The sequence below is a fragment of the Mirounga angustirostris genome, unplaced genomic scaffold, assembly GCF_029215605.1.
Source record: "Mirounga angustirostris isolate CCGP_5_RB_7025 unplaced genomic scaffold, mMirAng1.0.hap1 SCAF_15, whole genome shotgun sequence".
NCBI lineage: Eukaryota > Metazoa > Chordata > Mammalia > Carnivora > Phocidae > Mirounga > Mirounga angustirostris.
This window is the reverse complement of record NW_026991723.1, coordinates 56,386,648-56,412,458: the sequence shown is the minus strand read 5'-3', so window position 1 is coordinate 56,412,458 and position 25,811 is coordinate 56,386,648. Positions and strand designations below refer to the sequence as shown.

The 25,811-nt window shown below is 48.0% G+C and overlaps 1 protein-coding gene across 3 annotated transcripts in view; it reads left to right on the top strand.

Annotated features, from left to right (window-relative positions):
- The window catches only part of B4GALT1 (beta-1,4-galactosyltransferase 1), a 49,216-nt gene extending 23,762 nt beyond the window's left edge, over positions 1-25,454 (top strand). The window contains exons 2-7 of one of the 3 annotated variants that reach the window (XM_045882526.3): positions 2,471-2,706; positions 9,721-9,804; positions 16,958-17,145; positions 19,597-19,719; positions 22,166-22,270; positions 22,493-25,454. In XM_045882526.3, coding sequence (XP_045738482.2) covers positions 2,471-2,706; positions 9,721-9,804; positions 16,958-17,145; positions 19,597-19,719; positions 22,166-22,270; positions 22,493-22,625 — 869 coding nt within the window. In that variant the 3' untranslated portion in view covers positions 22,626-25,454. Of the gene's footprint in view, positions 1-2,470; positions 2,707-9,720; positions 9,805-16,957; positions 17,146-19,596; positions 19,720-22,165; positions 22,271-22,492 lie in introns of those variants that run through there. The other 2 variants (XM_045882527.3, XM_064579370.1) reach the window with 2 other exon arrangements.
- The last annotated feature ends 357 nt before the right edge of the window (positions 25,455-25,811 follow it).

Sequence of the window (25,811 nt, the reverse complement as noted above, 5' to 3'; positions counted from 1 at the left end):
CAGCAGGGAGTCTGCTTCTTCCTCTGACCCTCCCCCCTCTCATGCTCTCTCTCTCTATCTCATTCTCTCTCAAATAAATAAATAAAATCTTAAAAAAAAAAAAAGAATTCCTCATATCAGTGAGGTCATATGATACATGTCTTTCTCTGACTTATTTCGCTCAACATAATACCCTCCAGTTCCATCCACATCGTTGCAAATGGCAAGATCTCATTCCTTTTGATGGCTGCATAATATTCCATTGTATATATATACCACCTCTTCTTTATCCATTCATCTGTCGATGGACATCTTGGCTCTTTCTACAGTTTGGCTATTGTGGACATTGCTGCTATAAACATCGGGGTGCATGTGCCCTTTCGGATCCCTACTTTTGTATCTTTGGGGTAAATACCCAGTAGTGCAATTGCTGGATCATATGGTAGCTCTATTTTCAACTTTTTGAGGAACCTCCATACTGTTTTCCAGAGTGGTTTGGCCTTACTTCTTAAAGACTACACACATGGCCTGTGAGCCATCAGAGGTGTTTTCTGTTTTGTTTTGTTTTGTTTTAGCAGGAAAGTAATATGATCAGATCTGCGTCTCAGAAGAAAATAAATGGATGGGAATGGGTCCAATGATGGTGGAACTGAGTCAGCATTGGAGGGCGGGAAGGTGTGAGAAGTACCAGGGGATGCTGAGGAGGAGGAAATGGGGAGTCTGCACCTGCTGACAGGCAAGAGGAGCAAGAATCACAGCTTCCTTTTCTGGGGCTCGTTTCAGGGGGGTGAGTGATCTCTGGGCACAAGTGGTGCTTGGAGCGCCACATATTATTGATGAACAAATAGGGCAACGGAGTGATGCGTGCTGGGCCTCGGGTGGGTCTCACGAGCATGTTTCAGGTGAACTTGATCCCAGTTTGTGGTCCGAATTCTCACCTCTATTCTGTAGTTGCCTTTGTTCTTGTGGCTACTTGGCTTATTATGCTAGAGTAACAATTCTGAAAATATGTTCTCTGGTCGAATGGTTCTATGGCCAAATAAGTTTGAGAAAAGGTAGGTTATATAAAGTGAAGGGGATTTCTTGACTGCACAACTTCTCAGAGCCTTTGCTGTGCCTCATACTTTTCAGAAGCAAGATTTAGTATGCTTATTTGACCAGGGGACATGTTCTTCCATTGAGCGTTTTACTGGAATTATTGTTTCCTGTAACCTACTTTGAGAAAGTCTGGCCTCCAGGGAATACTGGGGCTCTGGGTTTGAGTATTTTTTTTTTTCAGATTTTATTTATTTATTTGAGAGAGAGAGCATGAGAGAGAGAGAACACGAGCATGGGGGAAGGGACAGAGGCAGAGGGAGAAGAAGCAAAGTCCCCGCTGAGCAGGGAGCCCAACTCGGGACTCGATCCCAGGACCCCGGGATCATGACCTGAGCCAAAGGCAGACGCCTAATCGACTGAGCTACCCAGGTGCCCTGGGTTTGAGTATTGACCCTGTCCCCAGTTTCCTGCGTGTTCCTGGGCCTGTTACCTTTTCCCTGCCCTCGCCTTGCATGCCACAGGAGGGGCGGTCCCTAGCTGAGGAGTGCAGTCCTCTCCTAGCTCCACCTCAGGAAACGAGGATTTCCATGTCTGTATCTGGATCATGACCTTGGCCTCTCCCCCTACTCCTAACCTATCACTACCTCAGAATCCACCATCCACGTCTCATCGATTTTTCTTCTAAGCCAAGAGCTCTCTTACTATTCTCTCATCTGGAGCTGTATTCTTCCAGGCTAGAAACTTGGGGGACCTCTCTGACTTTTCCTCTCTTATTCATCCCCTTTGTTACTCCACGACCTACGTTTACTAAGCATTCTTCTTTGATGTTCTTTTCTGCTGTTTCTCTTCTCCATTTCCCTGTACTCTGCTCTGGGTCTCAGTTCCTCCAGTCCCTACCCCTGGAGTTTTTTTTTAAATCTGTGCATCAGGTGTCTTCCTGAGACATGGGTTACTCACACCACTTCTTGCTACCTTCTGATTTGAGGCTGATTTCCACAACACCATCCTCCCCAACACACACTTACACACCTTTTCCCAGCTAGGCTAGGTTCAGAGTCAATGGAAGTCATTTGTGCAAGGTCACACAGTTGGGAGGTGGCACAGTTAGGTCTCAATCTCAGGATTCCTAAAAAAGTGCTTTCTCATCCATTTTCTCTGATCCTTACAACAACCTTTCAGGGAGTCTAAGCAGCAATCACTCCATTTCCAGTTAGAGCTGAGAAACCTAGAATCTCAGGGGGTGTGGATCATGGGCAGTTGAGTGCTTCATAGGGTGACCAGCTGTCCGGCTTTACCTGGTCCTGAGGGGTTTCCTGGGATGGTTGGTCATGCTAGTGCTGGATGTAAGTGCCTTTTTCATGTCACACTGCCTCCCAGGAGGATATGTCTTCTGAGGCTGTGGCGTAGGGGAACCCTGTAGCCTGCTAACTTCTCCTTCCTTCCACCTCTCTAGTCGGCCCCATGGTGATCGAGTTTAACATGCCTGTGGACCTGAAGCTTGTGGAGAAACAGAACCCAGAGGTGAAGGTGGGCGGCCGCTATGCCCCCAAGAACTGCATCTCTCCCCACAAGGTGGCCATCATTATTCCATTCCGTAACCGGCAGGAACACCTCAAGTACTGGCTGTATTACTTGCACCCAATCCTACAGCGTCAGCAGTTAGACTACGGCATCTATGTTATCAACCAGGTGAGGTCTGGGAAGATGGAGTGAGGGAGGGAGTGTGTGTGTGTTTGCGCACATGTGCGCACATACACGCACGCAAGGATGTGAGTAGTGAGGGTTAAGAGAGAGAACGTGATACTAGACATGTGGCATTTTATAACCCCGCCGCCATCGTCCTCCTTAAGCAATGCAGATAAGCTAAATACCATACAACTTGCTTGCTTCTTGCCGTCTGCTCTTTAGGCAAGGGTAATTGCTGGGGTATTTTGTTTTCTTTTTGCTGCAAGTGCCCTTCCAGCAAAATTGAGAGAAAAATGACAATCCTAATTCTCCCAAAGTAAAGCACTGATTATTTCCTGCCTTTGGGTAGCTATGTATTTTCCTTTAAAAAAAAAAAACAACACCCATTTAAATATCAGAGTTTTAGGCAGCTTCGAAATTATCCAGTCTAACTGTATCTTCTGGGACACCTGCAGGAGATTGCACCCTTAGATCAGGCCTGAATGCCAGCCCCTAGCAAAATAGCTGGGTAAGTCTGATTAGTAGGCCACTGAGCATCATGTGCCCTGGGCTGGGTCTGAGAAGAGAGAGCTTCTCACTGCATGTCTGATTCATGCGTGTTGAGCTTAGCCGTGCTTATGAAACTAATGTGGAAGACATGTCAGCCTTGAAGTCATGTCAGCATGACCTGGAGAATCAGATTGATCTAGAATGCAGTTTTTAAAAAATAACTGATTTCCAGTTTGTTTGAGAAGCATTATTATTTTTCTAAGAATGTAACTTTGGTGTTTTGAGTTTTTCAAAATACCTAAATTCATATTTTTATAATCTACTAGGTGGAATAACACATTTACCCTGTCTGTATACTAAAGTTCATTGAAATTCATCTGAAGAGAACAGTATGCCCAATTCTAAAAGGCTCACTGTCCATTTCATTTCAAGATAAAGTCTGGATCTGCTTGAGATAGTAAAATTGTTGGTAGTTGACCGCTTCCGTCAAAGTAGAGGAACTTTGTATGCCTTCCTGGGACCAGTGGGAAGCTGGAAATAGCAGTGTGTCCATCGACCATTTCTGAGCACTGCCGTGACATAGTGCTGCAGAGAGAGTCTAAAGAAGTAAGGTCCCAGTTCTGTCTGTCCGGAGGCTTCCTTCCTCACAATGCCAAGTGGAACCCTTCCAGGGAATAATTTATTAATAATCCCAAATAGTATGTGATTGGATGGTGGCTGCCAAATGCTTTGGAAGCTCAGAGGGAGGAGAGAGCAGTGAGTGACCTGGAAGAACCAGGATATAAACTGCGTTCTAAGGGCTGGAGGGACATCTGGGCATCTCAGCTGGGCATCTCAATGCAGAGAGGAGCTTTGCATGTTCCCAGAGATAAAGTTGACCACAGGGGTAGGAAGGCAGCAGAGGTGATAGGGCCAGGTGCAGGAGCTGAATCTGTCAGGTAGGGAAGTCCTGTTAAAAGGGAACTGAAGTTTGAGGTGGGGGGAGTAGGTGGCAGGCAAACCCCTCGAGGCTGTTTGAGTCCCCTGGCCAACTGAGGCACAGACCAAGGCCCTCAGAAAATCGGCAGGCAAGACAGCCAGACAGTTGTGGGTCATCTTAGAAGAATATTTGAGAATGTAAGAGAGAATAGGTAAATGCCCTATATAATCCAAGCCACTTCAATCCAACAAGTATTTGTTTAAGAAAACCCTTGTCATCAAGGAACATTTGTCTGATGCCAATGAACACATGTTGATCATGGCAAGATTCAGGAGCATATTAAAACAATGGCAGTGAGCGCCTAGAAGAGGAAGCCACCATCGCTGGGAGCCAGTAGGGAATCACTGAAAACAAGCCATGCCAGCTTCATCGCCTTCCTCTCTTCCCAGCTATTGTACCAGTAGGTGAGGGATACACTGTAGACACAGTGTTGTCAGATCTTACTACGCAAAGCATGGACGGCCTCCCACAAATTGGCCTGACCACAGGATAGACAACTGTGGGCTAGAAGCATATAAATTAGGTTAAAATATATACTTGAGTAAAGTGCGAAAAAGAATTAGTGGTGATGCTGAGCTTTTGAATTTAGGTGACTGAGGTCAGGGAAGACTGGAGGGAAGGATGCTAAGGTAGAGATATGTTATATTTTAGGGGAATTGGGAGACTTCCCCGTTCAATTACAAAGTCAAAACAAATATTGGACCAGTGAAATTTAGCCGGGATCTTAAATTCCTATGACATAATTTATATAGCTATTTCCCAGGCTTCATACAACAGGTTTTGGAGTACTTTGTACCAGCTAGATGCTCCTGCCTGCCCCAATCCAAGCTGGCAGAACAACTAGACGGTGCCAAGCTGGACGGTGGCACCGCCGTGTTGGCTCCCACCGGATGCTGCATAAGACCGGCTTCTTCCAAAGTGTGCCTTCCGAAATGGAGCTCTGAGGCCACATTTGAAAAATGCTGGATTGAACAACGGGAAGCAGGCTTCGTTCCGACACAGCCTTGCGGGCTAGTGTACGTTACAGCCTCCAAAACTGCTCGGCACACGCTGTTTTCTGAGCTTGGCTGACTGGAGATCTGTTTTCCAAGAATTGTCTCAAGCAATGGACGTTCTGTGCATTACACTTGGGGGAAAGCAGGCCTCAACCAACACCCCCCTCCCCTCCATCCCCCACCCAACCCACCTCTTTACTTCCCTAGGCTACTGAGACCGCCCCCCCAGTCTCTTCCCACTTGCAGCTTAACATCGGAAATATTTTATTTTCAGCTTTCCAAACATATTTACATCTTTTTTCCCTCTAGTCTCGTCTTGTCAGTATCACTATCTCACCACCCCCCTTCCATGTCTTTTTGCTTCTCCATCTTTTCCTTCTTTTCTGAGGGTTACCTTTCCACCTTAGGAACATCTTTTCCTCCTTATCTCTCTCTCCCCCAGCTTATCTTATTTATTCTGCTCCAACTCTACCCTGATGATTTCTTTGGGAAAGTGTGATCTGACTTCCAGATAACCGAGTCATGAAGAAACTTGAAGTTTGCTCAACCTTTCCAGTAAAGAATATCGTCCGTATGATATCCGTAAAGAGCACATAATAAAGTGGTGAGAGGAAACCTAATCCTTGAAAAGAGGTAGAAGAAGAAACGTTTGGAGCATACCCCACCTGCAAATTAGGAATTTCCTTTGTTCTCTCTTGTTACACAAAGAAGAGGAAGAAAGAGAATTGGTAGCATCTGGCTTTGACCCTCATGTAAATAGGCATTCAAGCCTCCCATCATCCCCCTGCCTCAGACACCCTCCTGTCATCTTGACTCTTTGTTCACTGCCTGCCCCATTTAAGATGAGAGAGAAGGAATGCTTGAAGTAGGAGCCTCTGAGACCTCTATTCCAAGGGTTCTCCAACAGGTTTTCTAGCACAGAACCTCCTGCCCCATTAAAATACTATGCAGTACCCCCAGCAACAGCAGGTCACAGTGGTGCTATTCTACTTGAATGGGACACCCTGTCCCCATCTCTGCCCCTCCCTTCCCCCAGGTAGTATGAAAATGTCTACTCTCTCGCACCCATGAGGAGACAAGGCTCAGCGAGGGGAAGGGACCGGTAGGAAGTCATATAGGTAACAGGAGGGCTCCAGCCCAGCCCCTGTTACCTGGTGCCCTCTTGCAGCCTCAGCACTCACTCTGTCCTCTGGGCCATTTGGTCCCTTCCTTAAAGTCTTTCTCGCAGCTGGGTGGGAGGGCTGGGAGCGAGCTTCCGGCTCGGACTGCCTGGTTCCAGCTCTGCCACTGCCCCGCGCAGTGACCATAGGCTTGAGTTCTTCAGACCTCTGTTTCCTCATTGGTGGGAGGGAGAGGTTTTGGTATTTGCACATGGGCCTATAAAGCACCTGGCACAGGGCAAACTCTCAGTAAACATTAACTGTCCCTGCTATGATTTGTGTTCCTTCTCCCCACTCACCCCTCCTTTCTCCCTGCCTGTTTTTTCTGCCCAGTGCTATAGTGATGAACTCTTTACTGCTCTCCCTGCCTCCTGCTTCACCCATACTCAGTATCAGCCACAAGACCCTCCCTCCCATTTGTACGGCCTCCATGGGGTCAGAGGATAGTGGATAGTGACAGAAAACAATCTCAGGGGACTTAGGGACCATGTGAAGCCCAACAGCTTCTCCGAGTAGGGTTGTGTCTCAAGCTCCGCACACAGGGATAAGCTTTCATGAGCTTTTGTGGTTCCTGCCCGTGTCCATGTTAACCAGTCCCTTTTGGTTTAGGCCCCTCCAATTACCATAACAATTTGCATCTCACAGTAAGTGGGGTGGAGGGGATCGGGGAAGGCTTTACCAGCTGAGATCGTTGTTAGTCCTCTGGTCTTCAGCACTCCTCCTGCCCTCTCCCCCCAGTGTTCGAGCCTTCCATTAGGCTTCTGGCATGTCCACCCTCTTGGAGCCAAGGGTGCTGCTCTGTGGCACCGATGTCCCACCTGTGGTCCAACCCCGGGGACTTGGTGTGGCGGTGGATACCAGGATGTCAGAGCAGATGCGGGACGGGCACTGTAACTCCTCATACTTCAATGAGGAAAGGAAACTGTAAAACCACCTAGGCTGAAGGAAAGGCAGGTTACCACCTGGTAGTAAAGGCCGTACATACGAAATAGAGGATGTTTGTGAAGCTAACCAGCATAAAAATTACCAAACGGGTGAGGAATGCAGGCCCAGCTGGTCAGCTAGTTTTGTCATAACCGTGCAGCCTTTGTCCTGAGTCAGGGCCTGGGACCGGTCTCTCCGATTCTGTTTGTGTATCCTCTGGTGCTTCTGATCTCACTAGCTGCCCAAGATCTTTCTAGTTCTGACCATGTTACTCTTCAGGCCCTTTACTATGTCCCCACTGCCTACAGCCAAGGGTCTAAAGGGTCCAAAGCGCCGAGCTTGGTATCTAAGACCGTCTAGGTCCCCCCATGACCTACCTCTAGTCACTTCCTCCTCAGCCCTCCTTGAGACACACTCGACACGACAGACACACTGGACTCTCCATCTTCACTGAGACACACTCTGTGCTCCCCTCCTTGTGCCTTTGCTTATGCTACCCCCCCCTGCCCTGTGTGCCTGTCCCTTGTGTTCCTTGACCTAGTTCTTTCTTTCTAGCCACCATTTAACCCCCGGCTCCCCACCCCCACCTTAGCTCTGTGAGACCTTGCAGTAGAGTCAACTTCTCCCACAGGCCACTCGATGCTTTCTAGGGAGGGGTGAGGGCTGATTCTGTGTGTGCATGTTCTCCCTGGTCTGTGGCCTTTAAACCCCAGGCCCCTCAGGTCTGATTCCCTCTGCCTTCCTGACCACATAGCTCCATGCACAGTCCAGTGCTCAGTCAGGGTTTGGAGATAGAAACTGCTCCCTGTGACTCCTGCCCATTTACTGAACACCCATCCTCAGGACCCCTTGCTCCTGGTTCTCTGGTGAGGTCTGTTTCTCTTGGAAGTGAAGCCTCCTTTCCCAGTCAGGCCAGGTCATGACCCTTGGGAACCAACCTGCACAGCCCTTCCCTGGGGCCTCTCTCCAAAGCTTCCTCCTCCTTCCTGACCAGAGCAGGCTGCCTGGGACATTGCCCTCAGGGTGACCTTGCTTTTCAGGAAAAATGCGCAGAACCTGCTTTAGCCCCGTTGTCATTGATGGTCATAAGACTTTATGGCCTTTGGACTGAACCTCTTTCATGGTCTTCACTTTGAATTTTGACCCTACCAGCCCCCCAGTAAGGCAGATGGGTACTCTCATTGTTTCTGCTGAGAGAAAGCTCACGAAGGTAAGCAGCTTGCTCGGGGCCCCATGTTGGCTGGGTGGCAGAGCTGGGATTTGGATAGAGATGACCTGAGGCCTAAGGAATGCCTTGCTTTGCCACGTTCAGTCCCGAACACACTCGTTCCCCTCACTGGGTAACAGCTCCATATCCACTTGGCAACACCACCTTGAGTCCCGTGGGTCATGAGAGGTGAGTAGCAGCTTTGGAGTAACAGCCTCAAAAGGAGGCTTGCCCAGTTGTCATGCTGACAGGTAAATCCTGGTCTGAAAGCCTGGGGGTGCAGCAGAGCGGGGCCTGCCTGAGGATTCTTTGACTTTGGAATTTTTTTCCCTCTTCCTTCTTGTCTGTGCACTGTTGTGAGGTAGTTCCAGTCTGCTTGTCTGGAACCAAGTATGGCCAGGTTTGGAGACAGCCCTTTGTACCCTCAGTGAGTGAGAGTACTGTCACCACACCTCAGCAACTTATTCCTGTTACTGGGCCAAGTAGCTGGTTCCTACTTGAGGCCAAGACGAGTTAGACTGAATCAGACTCATGGGTCCATCCCACTGTGGAGAAGGACAACTGCCTGGGCCGATGGCCCCCACTGGTTTGGTTTCTGTGTCGATCTCATTTGTTCACCATCCCCCCATCCCTGCCTTCCATTTTCTCCTGAAGCTGTCAGCACCCAGATTGATGTGTGCAGGAATGGGGCTCGGGAGTAGTAGGGCCAGTCCCATCCTGCAGCAGCCCCTTCCTTGAGCACTGGGATGTTCTGGATCCTGGGGCACCGGAGTGTTGTGGGAAGTCTGTGTCCCACCAGAGCTCGTGTGCAGTCCCAGTGACTGGTCGTTTCCCTTGCTGTGTGTTTTCCCCTCTCCCTATCTGTGGCTTGGTCCGTTCTCCTGGGGAATGTGGCAGAGCCCTTACAGGTACTCACAGACATGAATTGCCTCCCTGGACATTGTTCTGGGAAACATCATTTTCCCTGTAAACCTGTGATGTCATGATGGGGAGTGACAGCTTCTTAGGAATTTGCCTTTGCCCTGGAACAAGGGTCAGAATGCCCCTCCTCCCCCGCTTTTCTTCACAGCCTTGACATTGCCTCTCTTCCTTACCTCTCTCCCTTGCATCCATCCTTGTCTCTTTTTTTTTCCTTCTAGTGGGGGCCTTTTGCTTTTACTTGTTAATCCTGTTTGTAGCAAAGCAAGCTGAAGGAGGAGCTCCTCTCTGTGATCTGCTTCTTACTCTCCACCTACCTCCTCTTCTGTGCCCTCCACCTCCTAGAGAGAGAGAGAGAGAGAGAGGAGTGCCGGCCTAACTCCTGCTGTGACTGCCGTCGCTGCCGCCACCACCACTGCTGCCACCCTGGTAATGTCCACACGCCCCAAATCAAACCTGAGCCCGGGCCCCGGGGTCCCCACACAAGGTCGTAGTCTCTGTGGGCTCGCTCGGAAATGCTGAGGTTGTGGGGAGCCAGCCTGTCGTGCAGAGGTCTGAGATACTTTGCCTTTAAATTAAGCCACAATTGAGCTCATGCTGTGTGTGTATATCCTTTTGTGTCCTGCATTTTTCTTCAGTTCCGTGTCATCAGCATCTTCCCGTGTTCTCTCATAGCCTTCCTAATCTCCACCGTCCGCGCTCCCCTAGTCGTTAAGCACGCAGCTCTACCGTAAGGAGCTTAGCCGTCCCTCTACTACAAGGCATTCAGACAGTTGCCACTTTCTCGCTGGTATCAGTGACACCATAACGCATATCCCTGAGGCAGAAGCTTATTTGATGCTTGCTTGCTTCCACATTTAGAATCCTTTCCCCAGGCTAGATTTTCTGGCACGGAATTATGGGTTCAGAAACAATTTAAACATGTTTCTAGTCCATTATATAAATGGTCAAGTTGCTTTCTGAAAGAGAAGCCCTTTATTTTCTAAAATGTTTTCTTGCAGAAAGTCAGATCTCAGGGCCTCAGATCCAGGGAAGAGGGACATCCTACTATGGCTCCTGTGGAGCTGGAGTTTAAAAACTCTGTTCTCTGTGCTCACCTCCCCCCGAATCCCTGCTGGGCTGTTCTATTCGCTCAGTTCTCTCTGAAGGCAACCTAGGGCTTCTGACCTGTGTTCTAGTCCAGCGGGGGCCAAGGATGTACTCACTCTTGCCAGTTACTTTGGCAAACAGAGAGCCACCCCCCGACCCCAGCTCCCTGACTCTGCAGGGCCCCGTTTCCTTTACTCCCTGGGTGAAGAGCTGAAGTCTCAAGTCCAGGTTTTGTTGAGAGCCCTCTCCAAGCTCGAGGCTACCATATTATTATGGTTAAGAGCGGAGGCCCAACTGCTGTGAAATCATGGGTGAGTGGATATTAGCCTTCCACAAACTCAGCGTTTGTATAATCCCAGCAATTCTCCAGGGATCACCTCCCAGCCAGCCTGTCTACTACCCCGGGGTCCACACGTAGGCCCGCGGGTCAGTCCTGCCACAGGACCGCCCAGCCAGAGCTTCCTCTGCTCTCCTGCCACCCACTGGCCTGTGCCTTTTCTCTTGGTGTCTGATTGGGCACAGAGAAGCATGCAAGGGGCGTTTCAGCAAGCATTTCCACTGACTGTAGCCCTACCTCCAGAGCTGTGGGTTTGAGAGCCTGTGGGTTACTATCGGTGTTGAGAAGGGGGCGTGTGTGTGTGTGTGTGTGTCTTTGTGATGGGCCAGGGCATGTGTATGGGAGCAAAATTGTCTCACCCATCACATAGAGATTCTGATTCATTGAGTCTTGGCTTTGGCTTGCTGTTTCCAACTTTACTGTTGCTGTGTCTTTTGGTGGCGGAGGGGCCAGGTGGTCAGTCCCCAAGCTGTCATGGTTGGGGGAAGTGTCTAGGTGTATACACATGGGCCTAACATCCAGGGAAGGCAGGGTGGTTTAACCAGTCCTTTAGAGACTGTTAGAACTTGGTCCAGAGAGGCTATGGCCTTCTGCAGTTGGTCGTGGGTCTTGCTGTAATAAGGAGAAGCCGCTCTTGCCTTAACCACAGTCAGGATTTGCCTGGGGATTAGACCAGACTCTGGTGCCTATTCCAAAAGCCCCATGAAGGCTGCTTGTGGGTACAGTGCACGTGCCCAGGGAGCAGGTGAGGCACGAAATGGGAACGTGGAGCCCTTGCATTAGCCCTTGGAGGAAGGCGTTCTCTACCTGCCCACCATTACTGCCTACTCTCCATTTCTCATGTGAATCATGTGACGGCTTCCAAACAGATCTCCCTGCTTTCAGTTGTGGGATAGGGCACAAGTCCCTCCTTGACATGTAAAACATAATCTTTGTTTAAAATCTTCAAGGGCTCCCCATGGCCTAAATAAAAGACAAAGCCTGAGTACTTTAGTAGAGTTCCCAGCCTCCCTCTCCCCGGCAGGATTTAGTCCACATTCACCCTCATGTCTTATTCTGGCTTCCCCATTCTGTATTTCTTGTAGCTTCTTGAATGGTTCTTTTTTTTCCCCCACAGCCTTGACAAATGCTGCTTTCTCTTCTAGGGACACTCTTCTCATGCTTTTCCAATCCCCTAGGATTTGATCAGTGTCTTCATCCCCACATCAGCCCATTATAATTGCCTGTTTAACTCAGAACTACTCAAAAGCTGGGCCTGTGTCTTTTCCTTTTCTGTATCCCTACAGCTAATAAATGACCAGAATGAATATATGAGATAGAGGGAGAAATATGATCCTTGGTCCTCTTCTGCCTCTGGAGCTAGCCTTTCTCCTTTTTCTTAACTTTTTTTTTCTTTCTGATAATCACTTTATTGAGATATAATTATATACCATACGATTCACCTATTTAAAGTACATAATCCAGTGGCTTTTGGTATATTCAGGAGTTGTGCATCCATCACCGTAATCAATTTTAGAATATTTTCATTGCACCAAAAATAAACCCGGTATTTCTTAGCTTCTACATCCCTTCATTTCCCCTGGCCTAGGCAACCACTTATCTACTTTCTGTCTCTATAGATTTGCCTGTTCTGGACATTTCATATAAACAAAATCTTGCAATCTGTCGTCCTTTGTGACTGGCTTCTTTAACTTAATATGATGTTTTCAAGGTTCATCCATGTGATAGCATGTCTCAGTACTCATTCTTTTTTATTGCTGAATAACATTGCGTTGTAGGGATATACTACATTATATTTATCCATTCATTAGTTGACAGACATTTGGTTTGTTTCTACTTTTTATCTATTTTGAATAATGCTGTTATGAATGTTGTGGACAAGTTTTTGTGTGGACATAAGTTTTCATTTCTCTTGGGCATATACCTAGGAGTGGAATCGCTGGATCATGTGGTAACTCTTTGTTTATCCATCCAGTCTGAGGAGCTGCCAGACTGTTTTCTAAGATGACTGCACCATTTCACATTCCCACCATCAGTGTATGAGGGTTCCGTTTTCAGTGGACATACCACTTGCTCTCCTTAGTATAAATGAGGGCTCTAGAGAAAGGTGTTAACAGTCTTAAAGAGAGCAAGTCGCTTCTGATGCTTCTTAGGACATCTGTCCCTGCCATGTAGATCTGCCAGGAAGGCCCTGGGTTTGTTGTTTGAGGTATCTGAAGGCAGCCTCTTCCTCCTTTTTGCTCCCCGAGGAGCTTGTCCTCTCCCTTCTGGTAGTGTTGGCTCTGCTTGACTGACTGTTACACCCATTTTAAGTACAGGCCCCGTCATAAAAGGTTTATCGGTTTTTCTGTGAGCTTTGATCAGTGAGACAGCTTCTCTGTCCAGCTGTGGGAATGTCATACCATTTTTGTCCTTTCTTCTTTCTTCTGTCCTCTCCTTCTCTTAAGAGGAGCCAGTTGCCCTTGAAGGAATGGATATGTATAACTCTTATCTACCAAAGTAACACGAAACCTGTACTAAAAAACTCGGCCTTTCAGAGGGACCCCTGCTCTCAGAGCTCCAGTTCCTCTTCATGTGTGACTTCCCGAGCATATCATACCTCTAAAGGTCTCAGACTTTCTCTTGTTGCTATAGAGATTCTCATTTTGTGAGCCACAGGCTAACTCACTTGAGCCCTAATCCTTTTTGGACACCCCCCCCCGCCCGTCAGAGAAGCAGGATTTGGGAAGTTTCTTGAAGCTGATTGGGAAGGACACACACAAACACTAGAGAAGGGGAAGTCTCCATGTTGGATTTCTGGGAGACAATTTGAAAGGTCTGTTCAAGATGGATGGGAAGACCTACTCCTATAATAATGATAGTAGCTGACATTTGTTGCCAGGCAGTGTGGAAAGGTCTGTTCGTGTGTTGTCTCATCTAATAAAACTCACCTGTTGGCATCCAAATAACCAGATGAGGAAATGGAGACCTAGAGGTGTGATTTACCCAAAGTCACATAGCTAGGAAGCCAAGAAGTAGGCATTCCTGGGATAAAAATGCATGTGTCAAAAAAAAAAAAAAAAAGCATGTGTCCGTCACAGCTATGTATTTGGCGTTGGCTGGACGGTAGTGGTGCTTGATAAATATTTACCTGAGGGAAGGAAGTAGCAGACACACTGGATGCATGTGCCCATTGAGAAGAGGCAGGAATGAAGGCTGGGTGTCTTCCCACCTCCTGTTAGTGGTGGGGTTTGACAGGCTTGCTAGGGCCTGTCTTTCTTATCAAGAAAGTTACCCAAGGTGTTATACCATTTCACCCAAAGAAGCCTAGAGTTGACTTCTCTATAATCCCAGGGGAGGAAGGGGAAGACACATACTTTCCTTATCTACCATTCTGCTGCTCTGATGTTCCTAAGGGCCCTGGTAGGAAATTACACCTGAAAGAATGTACCCCGCCTTCCTCCCCCCTCCCCCCCCAGAATCACAGAGGTGAAGCCAGGATGAGAGGAGTGATATACAGTTCAGGCTATTTTAGAAAACTGGCTGACTAATTTTAACTGTGGACCAGACACTGAAGTGCCTTATTGAGTTGAAGGAACTGTTATGCCACAAGTAGGGAAAAGGGTAGGATAGATCTGCTCCTTGGGTTTCTCCTTTAGGCTACCATTGTTCTTGGGGTATGGTGCCAGAGGTGCCCATTCATGGTTCCAAATTGGCAGTTCCTGGGAGAGGAAAAATGCTTAGTATAGTCTCAGTCAGACATCTGCTTAGTTCAGACAGTCATGGCTAGCAGGCCAGCCCCTGTGGTTCGGGCATGGCCATCAAGAGCTCCCTGCCCCTGTTATTAGAGAATGTACCAAGAGAAGGGAGCATTGCGTGGCCACCCTCAGGAGTCTACTACCTGGGTGTGAAAAGGCTTTGTTGGAACACCCTTTGACCTGTTGGAAAAGTGATCAGTGGGGCTGCATTGTGTTTGAAAATATTCAGAGAAAGCTAACTCTTAGGGTCTTCATGGGGCTAGAGGAGCAAGATGGAAAGTACCAGGTGCAGATCTCTCTCCGAACTGCCAGAAGGGGGAAGGGTCTGGGAAGAGTGAAGTAAGTCTGGGTTGGGATGAAGGTTGTTACAAGACTGTTGAGATGTTTAAAAGCATGTAAAACACTTATCCTATACCTTGCATGTCATATCTCCCAATGAACTTTAGCGGTGTGTTGTAATAATAGTAATTACAGCGCCTTTATAGTTTTCATATCTAGTTTCTAAACTTTAAACTTCTTTTCGCCTCAAGACTTACAGAGAATTAGCTGAAGGCAGGATTCTGAATGACTCTTAACCGGTGGGTACAACTAAAGGACACAGTATGTACCATTGGGCTCAGCCTTCTCCTTTCACCATGTGTGATTAGAAAGCTTTGCCATGGGCTGAAGGAAGGAGTTCTTGTATAAAATGTTTCCTTAATTCATTCACTGTTCTCTTGGCTGACTTCCTGATGCTCGTGTTCCTTAAGTGGCTCGTTTCTCGGAGTCACCCAGCTGAGGGCGGCTGTGGCACTGCCCGTGTGCTCTGTACTCGCACAGGCAGCCTGTAGGGCACAGCTTCCAAAGCCTCTCTTGGGGGCATAGAGAGAGGATGTTGGGGATCCCACCTTTGAGATTGTATAGCCACTGCAGGCCCCTGTGAGATATACTTTCCACCAAAGTTGAAGGCCCTGATCTTGTTGACCCCAAGAGATATTGGGAGAGAGCACTAGGTGAGGACTTCAGTGTTGGGTCCGGCATGGGCTGTGTCACTTTGTACCTTAGTTTCTTCCTGGCGTTGTTGGGAGGATTCTGGCTCGGGTGAGAGTACGCGAATGGAAGGGCTTGCGGACTGCTAGATGGAAGGGTGGCCGGGTTGATGCTGTCACTGTCCTTACTAACCTGGGGCTGTGGTTAAGAGCAGAGACTCTCGGTGGTAACCCTGAGGGAGCCCTTTGGTTGAAGCTTCCCAGAATTGTCATCTGCCATTGTTTGTTGAAACCCGTCCCTTGGTCTACTCATCCATCCATCCATCCATCCATCCATCCATCTATCCAGCCAGCCAGCCAGCAGTTATTTATTGAGCTCTTATGGTATGCCAGGCAGTGTTCTAGGCACTGGGTGAATAAAAAGTTAGAAATTCCAGCTTTCATTGAGTTTATATTCTAGTGGGGGGAGCTGAAAATAAGTAAATAAAATATGAAGTACCTTTGCACCAACAGACTTGGTGCTTCGGGACCCAGGGGTTGGCATCCTGAAGCAGGTGTCCTCTTCTCTCTCATACACTCTGTTTCTATCATAGCGTGTATCACACAGCTTCCTACCCTAGGTTGTGAACACAATGAGAGCAGAGGCTGACGGGTTCACCATATTTCTCTGGTACCTAGGTTTTTTTTTGTTTGTTTGTTTTTTAAAGATTTTATTTATTTATTTGACAGATATAGACAGCGAGAGAGGGAACACAAGCAGGGGAAGTGGGAGAGGGAGAAGCAGGCTTCCTGCAGAGCAGGGAGCCCGATGTGGGGCTCTATCCCAGGACCCCGGGATCATGACCTGAGCCGAAGGCAGACGCCTAACGACTGAGCCACCCAGGCACCCCCTCTGGTACCTGGTTTAATGACAGACACCTGTGAAGGCACACAATAGTCAGACCCATAATCAACCATACAAAGACGGAAGAAGTGGAAAGTCCATAGGTACCAGTTTCCTGGCTATCTTTATGGGAGTTAGTCTATATAAAGAATATTAAATATATGACACATATGTTTAAATGTTTTTTCACCTAACAATACTGTCTTGAAAATCATTTCCTTTAAGAGCTTTCTTATTTTTTTAACAACTCTATCCCATTATGTGGATGTTACATAGATTATTTAACCAGTTCCTTAGCAATGCTTATGGCATTGTTTGCAATCTTTTGCTGTGATAAAAATCCCACAGTGAGCAAGTTCATTTTTGCGTATTTGCAAGTCCTACATTAATAATTCAATTCCTAGAAAAGGGAATGCTGATGCAGGGCATGCCATTTGATTTGTAAAGTGAGAGCAGAAAAAATGAGTGGACTAAGGATCACATATAGTTGGCAGGTGACCAGTCCGTGTGAGTGTTCTGTTCAGTGGCCTCACGATATCTGATAGCACTTCTTCTGTTTCTGCCCCAGGCTGGAGAAACCATGTTCAACCGTGCTAAGCTCCTCAACATTGGCTTTCAAGAGGCCTTGAAGGACTATGACTACAACTGCTTTGTGTTTAGCGATGTGGACCTCATTCCAATGAACGACCACAACGCCTACAGGTGTTTCTCACAGCCACGGCACATCTCTGTGGCCATGGATAAGTTTGGATTTAGGTAAGAGATATCCACCAGAAGCCATGGAAAACCTGACAACTGGGAAATGCAGCTCCGCCAGCCCAGGAGCATCTCTTTAGGTTCCAGAGGAGAATCCTTCCCCTGAGAATAGGGTGCTTTTTAAGACCGGAGTCAGTCACGGTTTGAGGAGGAATGTGAAATTCAGAAACACTCATATCCCTGCACATCCAGGCAAGACGAGGGTTTGTGTTTGGGATGGCTCTAGCCTGGAAGCTCCAAACAGCTGCTGTATTTCCTTTCTTCTATCCCCTCCCCCCCACCCAGTTTGGGAAGCAAATTGGAATCATTTCCCCCCAGTAAATTCTTGGGGTTGGATACCTTAGCAGATGTACCTTGGAACTTAATTAAGAAAGAACATGATACTGTTTCCCTGCAAAGCACAGGCTTCTGTCTGGACATTGGGACCCAGACTTTTCCATCAAAATGCCCCTATTGAGGAGGCCAACTGATGCCTGTCCCCAAGGGCAGCAGTATAATCCAAAGCATATTGTTGTAGGTGGAAAATAGCCTTGTAGTCCTTTTTTTTTTTAATCTTAAAAAAATAAATCTGCATTTTGTTCCATAATTATCCATGTTTATATTAACATAAAATTGTCTTAAATCACCTATTAGTTGAGTAAACTGACCCTTCCCTCACTGCTTTAAGTCAGCCTGAAGTTCCAGGAAGCTGTGTGCTAGGCATCCCTGGCTTAGGCTGACTACTCCAGTGTGGAGGCCTGTGCTGACCAGCAGTCCCTTGGTTTCGATACAGATGCTGTCTTTCAGACTCATTTTATTCCCATAATTTCTTTCTATCCTCCCTTGCCGTGGGAACGAGGGCTGGGAGATGAAAACAGGGATGCTAAGGGGCACCTGGCTGGCTCAGTTGGTAGAGCATGTGCCTCTCAATGTCGGGGCCGTGAGTTTAAGCCCTACGTTGGCCACGGAGCCTACTTAATTAAAAAGAAAAGAAAAGAAAATAGGGATGCTGTGAAGTCCTTCCCCCAGACCAGCGCCTAAATTGCTGTCTTAAGGAGGGGAGAATTGGGCTGTAAACATCACCCTGCACCCTCCTATCTTCCCTCCCTACCTCCCTGTTTGTGTATCTTCTTCTCTTTGAGATACACAGGCTCAAACCCTGCCCCCTCTGCATCCCCTCCCCCTTGAAGCGTGGTGGTGACGTCTTCCTTCTTTGCCACAGCACCAGGCCTGTTGTACCCAGAACAAGTCAGGCTTGGGGGACAGGCGGTTGGTCAGAGAAACCAGCACGGACGGTGAAACTGGATCTCACCATCTTGGCATGTACTTTCTGTGAGGTCACCAAGAGTCCTTTTTGTATAAACACTGATGGAGAAAGCTTATTGGCTTGGCCACCTGCTTCAGACCCTCCCTTGTAATCAGGCACAGACTGTAGTGTGAGGTACGCCCAACGGTGGGTGACTGGGCACCTAAGTGATGACACCTAATTACAGATAGATCACCTTTGACTCAGTAAAGCAGGCCCCTGAGGATCCTAGTGGATACTCACAGTCAGATGTTCTGAATGTATTTGAAAATAATAATTGCACTTTTTTTTTTTTCATATGTTCTGTATGGTTTGGCTGACTTCCCCCTTGAAGTCCGAGTTAGAGTTTTCCTTAATCTGTGTGATGGATTTTTAGTCGCTTTGGATTCCAGTAAGAGCCCTAGTGTAGTTTGTGCTGCACACAAGGTCATCACAAAAACCACAGCCTTTAAAGGCCCCATGGGAAAGCCTTTGCCAGGCTTCTGGACGTGACCTGAATCTCAACATTTCATCACCGTTGAAATAGTAAAATACCAAAAGGTGTGGAAAGATGAGAGTCCAGATGCCCTACTGCTTGAAAATGTGTCAAAATAGATTCACCCTTACACATTTCGCTAAGTCAGGATGTGGTAGAAATTTTCTAGAAAATGTTATTTGAGCAGATTTTCAGAAATACTATTTTGACTGTTGGGGTCAGTGTTGAAACCAGTATGCCTGTGAGGAATGAAAGTTAGACTGGTAGATGGGCTGAGGGTGGAAAGGGAGGGCATAACCAGATGGGCACAGGGAGGCTTTACCCCAACCTCAGTTTCCAGGACCTCCTGGATAAAGATTTCCCAGGCAGGAGCAGGACACATGGAAAAGCAGATTCCTGAACGGGGCACAAGAAGTGGGCTTATGCTTTTGTCACTGACTAATTTTCCAGGTAACCACAGAAGCAACGCAGAATTCTTAGAGCAAGATTCTACTTTTTGGTATCTGTGTCTTCTCTAAGATCATCTGAGTCTGATAGAAAAACAGAACAAAGAAAACCCTCATAAATCCCCAATTAAGAAGTTCCAGAGACTAAATATAACACTAGAAGTGTTTATGCTTTGAGCATGCTTTATTTTGAAAAGTCAAGACTCACCTAACCACTGGTCTTTGTGTATGTGTTTCTCCCCCAGCCTACCTTACGTTCAGTATTTTGGAGGTGTCTCTGCTCTAAGTAAACAACAGTTTCTCACCATCAATGGATTTCCTAATAACTACTGGGGCTGGGGAGGTGAAGATGATGACATTTTTAACAGGTAATGGTCACAACTTAGATCTCTTTCTTCTCTGTCTCCTTTTACTCCCAGTTTTTCTATCAGCACCTGGTTATTCTGCAAGGATTGCTCCTCGGGTGGGATACAGTCCCCACTTGGCCCACATTCTTTTTTTTTTTTAAGATTTTATTTATTTATCAGAGAGAGCGAGCACAAGCAGGGGGAGTGGCAGGCAGAGGGAGAAGCAGGCTCCCCCCTGAGCAAGGAGGCTGATGAGGGACTCGATCCCAGGACCCTGGGATCATGACCTGAGCCGAAGCCAGATGCTTAACCGACTGAGCCACCCATGCACCCCTTGGCCCACATACTTAAGTGTGCCCCGCAATAGGTACCATAGGTGCTAAAGAATGTCTTTAGGAAGATTAGCTTCTGTGATTTTTGCATTAGCCTTGGAACATGCAAAATGAGAACCAAGTGAAGGGTTGAGTTTACTTTGATTTATACCATATGCTGTTTTGTCTTGAAGAAGTAAACATGTGTCCTTTGCAAAAATTCAGCATTTCATTGTGGTCCCGTTTGATTACGAAATAAGTTTCTTTGGGCGGGATCCTAAGTTCCTTTACAGAATCTCTCTGTTATTTGTTTATTCTGGAACACTTTTAACATACACCAAAGAGGACTGAGTAGTATAATGAACTTCTGTGAACAGCTCCCCTCTCCCCCAGCGACCACCTCTCCACTGCCAGCCCCGCCCCACCCACACCCCAGGGGCTCCTTATAAGCTGGTAAGCCTTTATCATGGGGCTTGTCATTGCAGAGGGTAAAAAAAAATTCTATGGCCTTTGAAACCACATTCGGCCCGTCCTCCCTGGCCATGGAGACTTCAACCCTGCCGCCCACGGATAAGAAGTGCCTTCTCGGGCGCCTGGGTGGCTCAGTTGGTTAAGCGACTGCCTTCGGCTCAGGTCATGATCCTGGAGTCCTGGGATCGAGCCCCACATCGGGCTCCCTGCTTGGCGGGGAGTCTGCTTCTCCCTCTGACCCTCCCCCGTCTCATGCTCTCTCTCTCTATCTCATTCTCTCTCTCTCGAATAAAAAAAAAAAAAAAAATCTTTAAAAAAAGAAGTGCCTTCTCCCTCCGGGAGCTGGTCTGAGCTTGTCACTGAGCTTGATATCAGAATAAACCCTAGCACGTTCCTGAATTGGAGTACATTATTTGATCCATTCCCAGAAGGCGTGTGTCAGAGCAGCACCCAAGGCAGTCGCATTTAGCTTGGTGCGAGAACCTGTCATGGACTCAAGTCTTTACTATTAGCCTGGGAGAAACCGGAGTTGGAGCGCATGCAGATTGATGATCAAGCCCCTTCAGCATACAGAGCACTGTGGCCTGCAGGCCGGGTGGGGAGGCCGCTGAAGCCCCGGGTAGGGGGTCCAGACAGATTTGCTTCCACAGCACCACCTGGGCAAACATGGGGCCCATGGGATGGCGTTCAGGGCCGATACGATGCCACAGATCTGAGCGGTGTAGAGGGTTAGTGGGGAGGGAACCCTGAGGGTGGAGGGACTAGAAGGCAGAGTGATTTGTGGAGCAGCTTTCTTGAAAGACAAAGGACCTGTGTCTTTTGCAACTGTGCCAGGCACGACAGCACCGGGGGAGCCGAGGCCAGAAGAAACCTTTAAGTCATCCAGGACCAGCCAGGCCTGCCTCTTAACTAACTTGAACCGCCAAGGCTTTGGCCCTCATTCCTTTCCCCCAGACCTACACAGAATCTTCCATCCTGTTCTGGCTGCCTCTCGCCTTGTTCTCTGCTCTCCATCCTTATGGTGCTTATCAGAGAGACTTCCCTTTGGCCAAAAACCTTTGGGGAACTGGAAATTATGTCCCTTTCACACACCGGCACTGATCGCTGGCATGCTATAAAGCTCTGGGAAGGCCTCCATCATGTAGCCTTCACCCTTCTTTCCAGCCTCATCTCTGACCACTTCCTACTCCACACTCTGTCCACAAGTCCCCAGAAGTTTGTGTTGCTCCCTGAGGGCCCTGTGTTTGCTCTGTCCCTCTGCCTTTGCCTCAGCTGCCCTGGGTGCCTGAAATGCTCTGGCACCCCTTCATCTTCACAACTGGCTCTGCCTAGTCTTGCTCAGGGCAAGTGAGCGGCTTCTCCTCAAGTGCTCAACCCTACCTCCCCTCCTTGCCTCCATCCTGACACTGATGGTCCTGTGTTCTAAGAGTGCACTTTAAGTTCTGTGAGGGCAGACACCCCCAGTGCCTGGCCCAGAACGGTCACTAACACAGACTACAGAACCTGTGGTAAAAGGACCTGGGGATTTAGTGTGTGTTTGAACCAATACCCCAGTGGCCGGGGTATGGGTTGAGTGAGAACAATAAACAAGATGGTGGATGGCGCACAAGTCTTGCAGCTGGGGCTTTTGGACCCAAGCCCTATGGCAGCTGTACAATGATGACTTGTCCTTTTACTCCTTGCAGATTAGTTTTTAGAGGTATGTCCGTATCTCGCCCAAATGCTGTGGTTGGCAAGTGTCGGATGATCCGCCACTCAAGAGACAAGAAAAATGAGCCCAATCCTCAGAGGTGTGTTCTGTGTTCATTTACATTCCTTCTTTCTCCTTTCAGATGGGGAGGCCGCAGGAATGAGGCTCTGGAGAGGGCTCCATGCCTTGAGGGAGAGGGGGGGAGGGTTCTGTCCACGGGACTGGTAGAGTAGGTGGGCATGTGATGAAGGACAAATGTTTAATGCTTTTTTCTTAAGATTTCTGTTTTGACACCAACCCTTTGCCTGTCTTTTCCTTGTAGATTTGACCGAATTGCACATACAAAGGAGACCATGCTCTCGGATGGTTTGAACACACTCACTTACAAGGTGTTGGACATAGAGAGAAACCCATTGTATACCAAAATCACAGTGGACATCGGGACACCGAGCTAGCATTTTGGTACACTAATAAGAGACCTGAAAATGGCCAGGGACCTTTGCTCTGTGTCTCTGCCAATCTGCTGGGCTGGTCCCTTTCATTCTTAACAATCGGAGTGATAGGCCCCCTTCATTCATCATTCAGATGCCTTTCCAGATGACCAGGACGAGTGGGATATTTTGCCCCCAACTTGGCTCGGCATGTGACTTCTTAGCTCTACAAGGTATTTGTAAATGTAGAAACCATCAGCCTTTGGGGGATTCTCGGCATGTTCACAGTGTCACCCCAAAGAATCAGTACACAGCCCAAAATTTGGTGACTGTGGGACTCATTCCCAGTGATAAACTGCTAAGTTGTTGTGAAATAGGTAAGAATTTCGCTTTAAATTGTGGTATTCTTATTACTTTATGAAAAATTGGAGAGTGCTGCTGAAATCAGATTGGTGTGATGTTTTTTGTTTGCATATTTTAACAGAAAAACACAATCTCAACCATTCTCATTTTACCCCTTCCCTACCTTCTTTTAGCGGTATGCAACTGCTACAATCGCTGTGTGTGCGTGCGTGTGTCTTCGTAGCAAAAGGATTTTAAAACTTGAGCCTTGGACCTCTTGCCCTGCTAATGTGTGAATTCCAAGGCAGCTTTAGTGTTCTCGGTGACACTGAGGTCAAGGCAGCCTTGGGTGTTCTCTCACATTCAGTGGCCTTTCTCCAGATTGTCTGATTTCTGAATGTAAAGACTTTTTTTTAAAAAAAGCGGTTTGTAGTATTTTAAAGGAAGAACAAATCGGGTTCTAATTATGATCTAGCTTGATTTTGTGTTGATCCAGATTTGCCTAGCTATTTAGTGTTAAATCATGGCAATTTATTTTTCTGAGCATGCTATATAAACTTGAATTTCTTATGTATTTTTATTGTGGTGTTTTAAATGTGGGGAGGGGGTTGAGCATTTTTTAGGGGAAAAAATAATGTATGCTGTACTGGCCATGAATGGACCTTTGATTTAGTCAGCAGGCCAGGTTTTGTGAAGAGCAGAATCACCTTTAGGCCCTTTGAGGGTAAGGCCTCCCTGGTCAGAGTTATCCTGCTAGACCTCTGGGGGAGGCAAAAGCCTAGGCCTGCTAGACAAAGCTCCCCACCTCCCTCCCCTCCCCAGGTGGGAGGGAACCTCCACCCCTCTTCCAACCCACCCTGGGACGTCCCCTTGGGGCCCTAGGCTGTGGAGTTGTAAATGACAGCAGTCAGGTTGTTTACTGGCCCCATGAGTCTCTGGAGGGGGAGGAAATCACTGTTCTGGCCCCTGTGGAGTCTGGGGGCCACCTCCTTGGCTGTGCTGGCCGCACTGTCTGGCCTACCTTGCAGGACCCGTTCTCCTCCCCCCACCTTCCTCCTTTTTTTTTTGCCTTTCTCCTTCCTTCCTCCCCGTTTTTGTTCCTTTGCCTCTTGCCTGTTCCCTAAAACTTGCCTGTCGCACTCAGGGTCAAACAAACTATTCATTCTCCAGCATGAATGTGCCTTTTAATTAGTGATCTAGAAAGAAGTTGAGCTGAACCCTCCCACACTCCCCCACAGCCACTCTGGTGCCTAAAGCCTCCCATCCCCCTCAGGTTTTTAGCAGGTGCTCCCACTCCAGGGAGGCTGATCCACAGGGGTGCCGTCTCCAAACCCATCTCTGCTGGGAGAGGTTTAGCCTCTCTGGGACGAGATGCACAAGGGCGTTCCTACCACTGGGCGCCCTCGCCAAGTCCAGCCTGGCCGGGCTAAGGGCAAAAGATTCAGCTGTCTAATCCCGGAGCTGACGCTTCAGCTGGTGGCAGCCTGGAGCCCCACCCTGACTATCCGGGAACCAGCCCTTAGTGTGGAGGCTGAGCTGGTGCCCAGCCCCAGTCTTACCTGTGCCTTTATCGCTTTGAGCATCTTGGATGCTCACATGGTTCCTTTTCCAGAAGCCCTTGTATTGATTAAAAATTATTTTCCGCTGCAGAAGCAGCTGGGCTATGCAAAGAGTATTCTTTCTGTCAGTTCCCCATTCCTGAACAGTGATGTCAGTGGAACCAAGAATGACCGCACTGAGAGGGAGTTTTGGGAAATGCAAAGAATGAAGACTTCTCTTTCCAGTCTCCAGATCCTGACTTTTCCAAAGTGCCTTAAAAGAAAGGAGACAAATACCCTGGGTGGTAATTTCTTTTTACTTACTTTACTCTCAAAGAAAATTCTGACTTTTGTTTGTTTTCCTGTCCCTTTACGTTCCATTGGAATAGTCAAGTATGTGGTTCATTCTCAGAACCAAGGGAAATCTTGCTTCACCTGTTGCCCATTTGCTGACCTTCTGGTGCTCTCAGGGGGCCCACTTGGGCCCAAGGTTAGGCCTGGATGCTTGCCTGGTTCCTAAGATGCTGCAGGTCTGTTTCCTCCCTGAGAAGTTCAAGGCTGAGGGTTCAGGGAGCATTTCCTTCACCTGGAAGTAGTCACCGTGAAGTTGTTGTATGCTGCGTCTTTTCTCTGTTTCTCTCTGTCCCGTTGCTGGTGACCCTGTAAAGTGGCCTTTGGGAAAGAGGATGGCAGTGGCACAAGAGGGTAAAGGAAATGCTGGTGCTGGCTCTCAGTCTGGGCAGGGGCTCTGCCGACCTCAGGCCTGGGCGTGGGGTGCCCCATTCAGCCGGGACGGCAGCTTTCCTGTCCTCAAGACCTGTTGTGTATTTTGATTTCCCATGTATGCAAATGTATGGATTTACCATTGTAAGTGGGCGGGGGTGTGTGTGTCTGACCTTGGTGTTCAAAACAACTGTAATTTTGTCTTTAAAATCCAGTAATATAACGTGAATAAATGACCTTATCTTTGTAATCTCAGGTGGTTTCTTTTCTGATTTCCGGGGTTTGGGCTCTCCCAGGGCTGGAGGGAAGTGATTGGGACTGACTGCTGGGAGGATCAGAGGAAAGCAAAGGTCTGTCACCTCTTGGGGGGGGCGGGGCTCACCTGACTATGCTCCGCCCACCTCCCCGGGATCTGCTGTTTTTGAGGCTTGTGTCTGACGTACTGACACAGGCACTTACTACGTACAGAGCAGCTGGGGCCACATCAAAATCACATTCTTCCTAGCGAGCCTCGGGCCGCATTCTGCCATGGTCAACAAATGCTGCGGTAGCTCTGAGATCGTCCTCGGAGCCCTTTCCACAAGGTGTTCACAGTGTAACTTGAGTG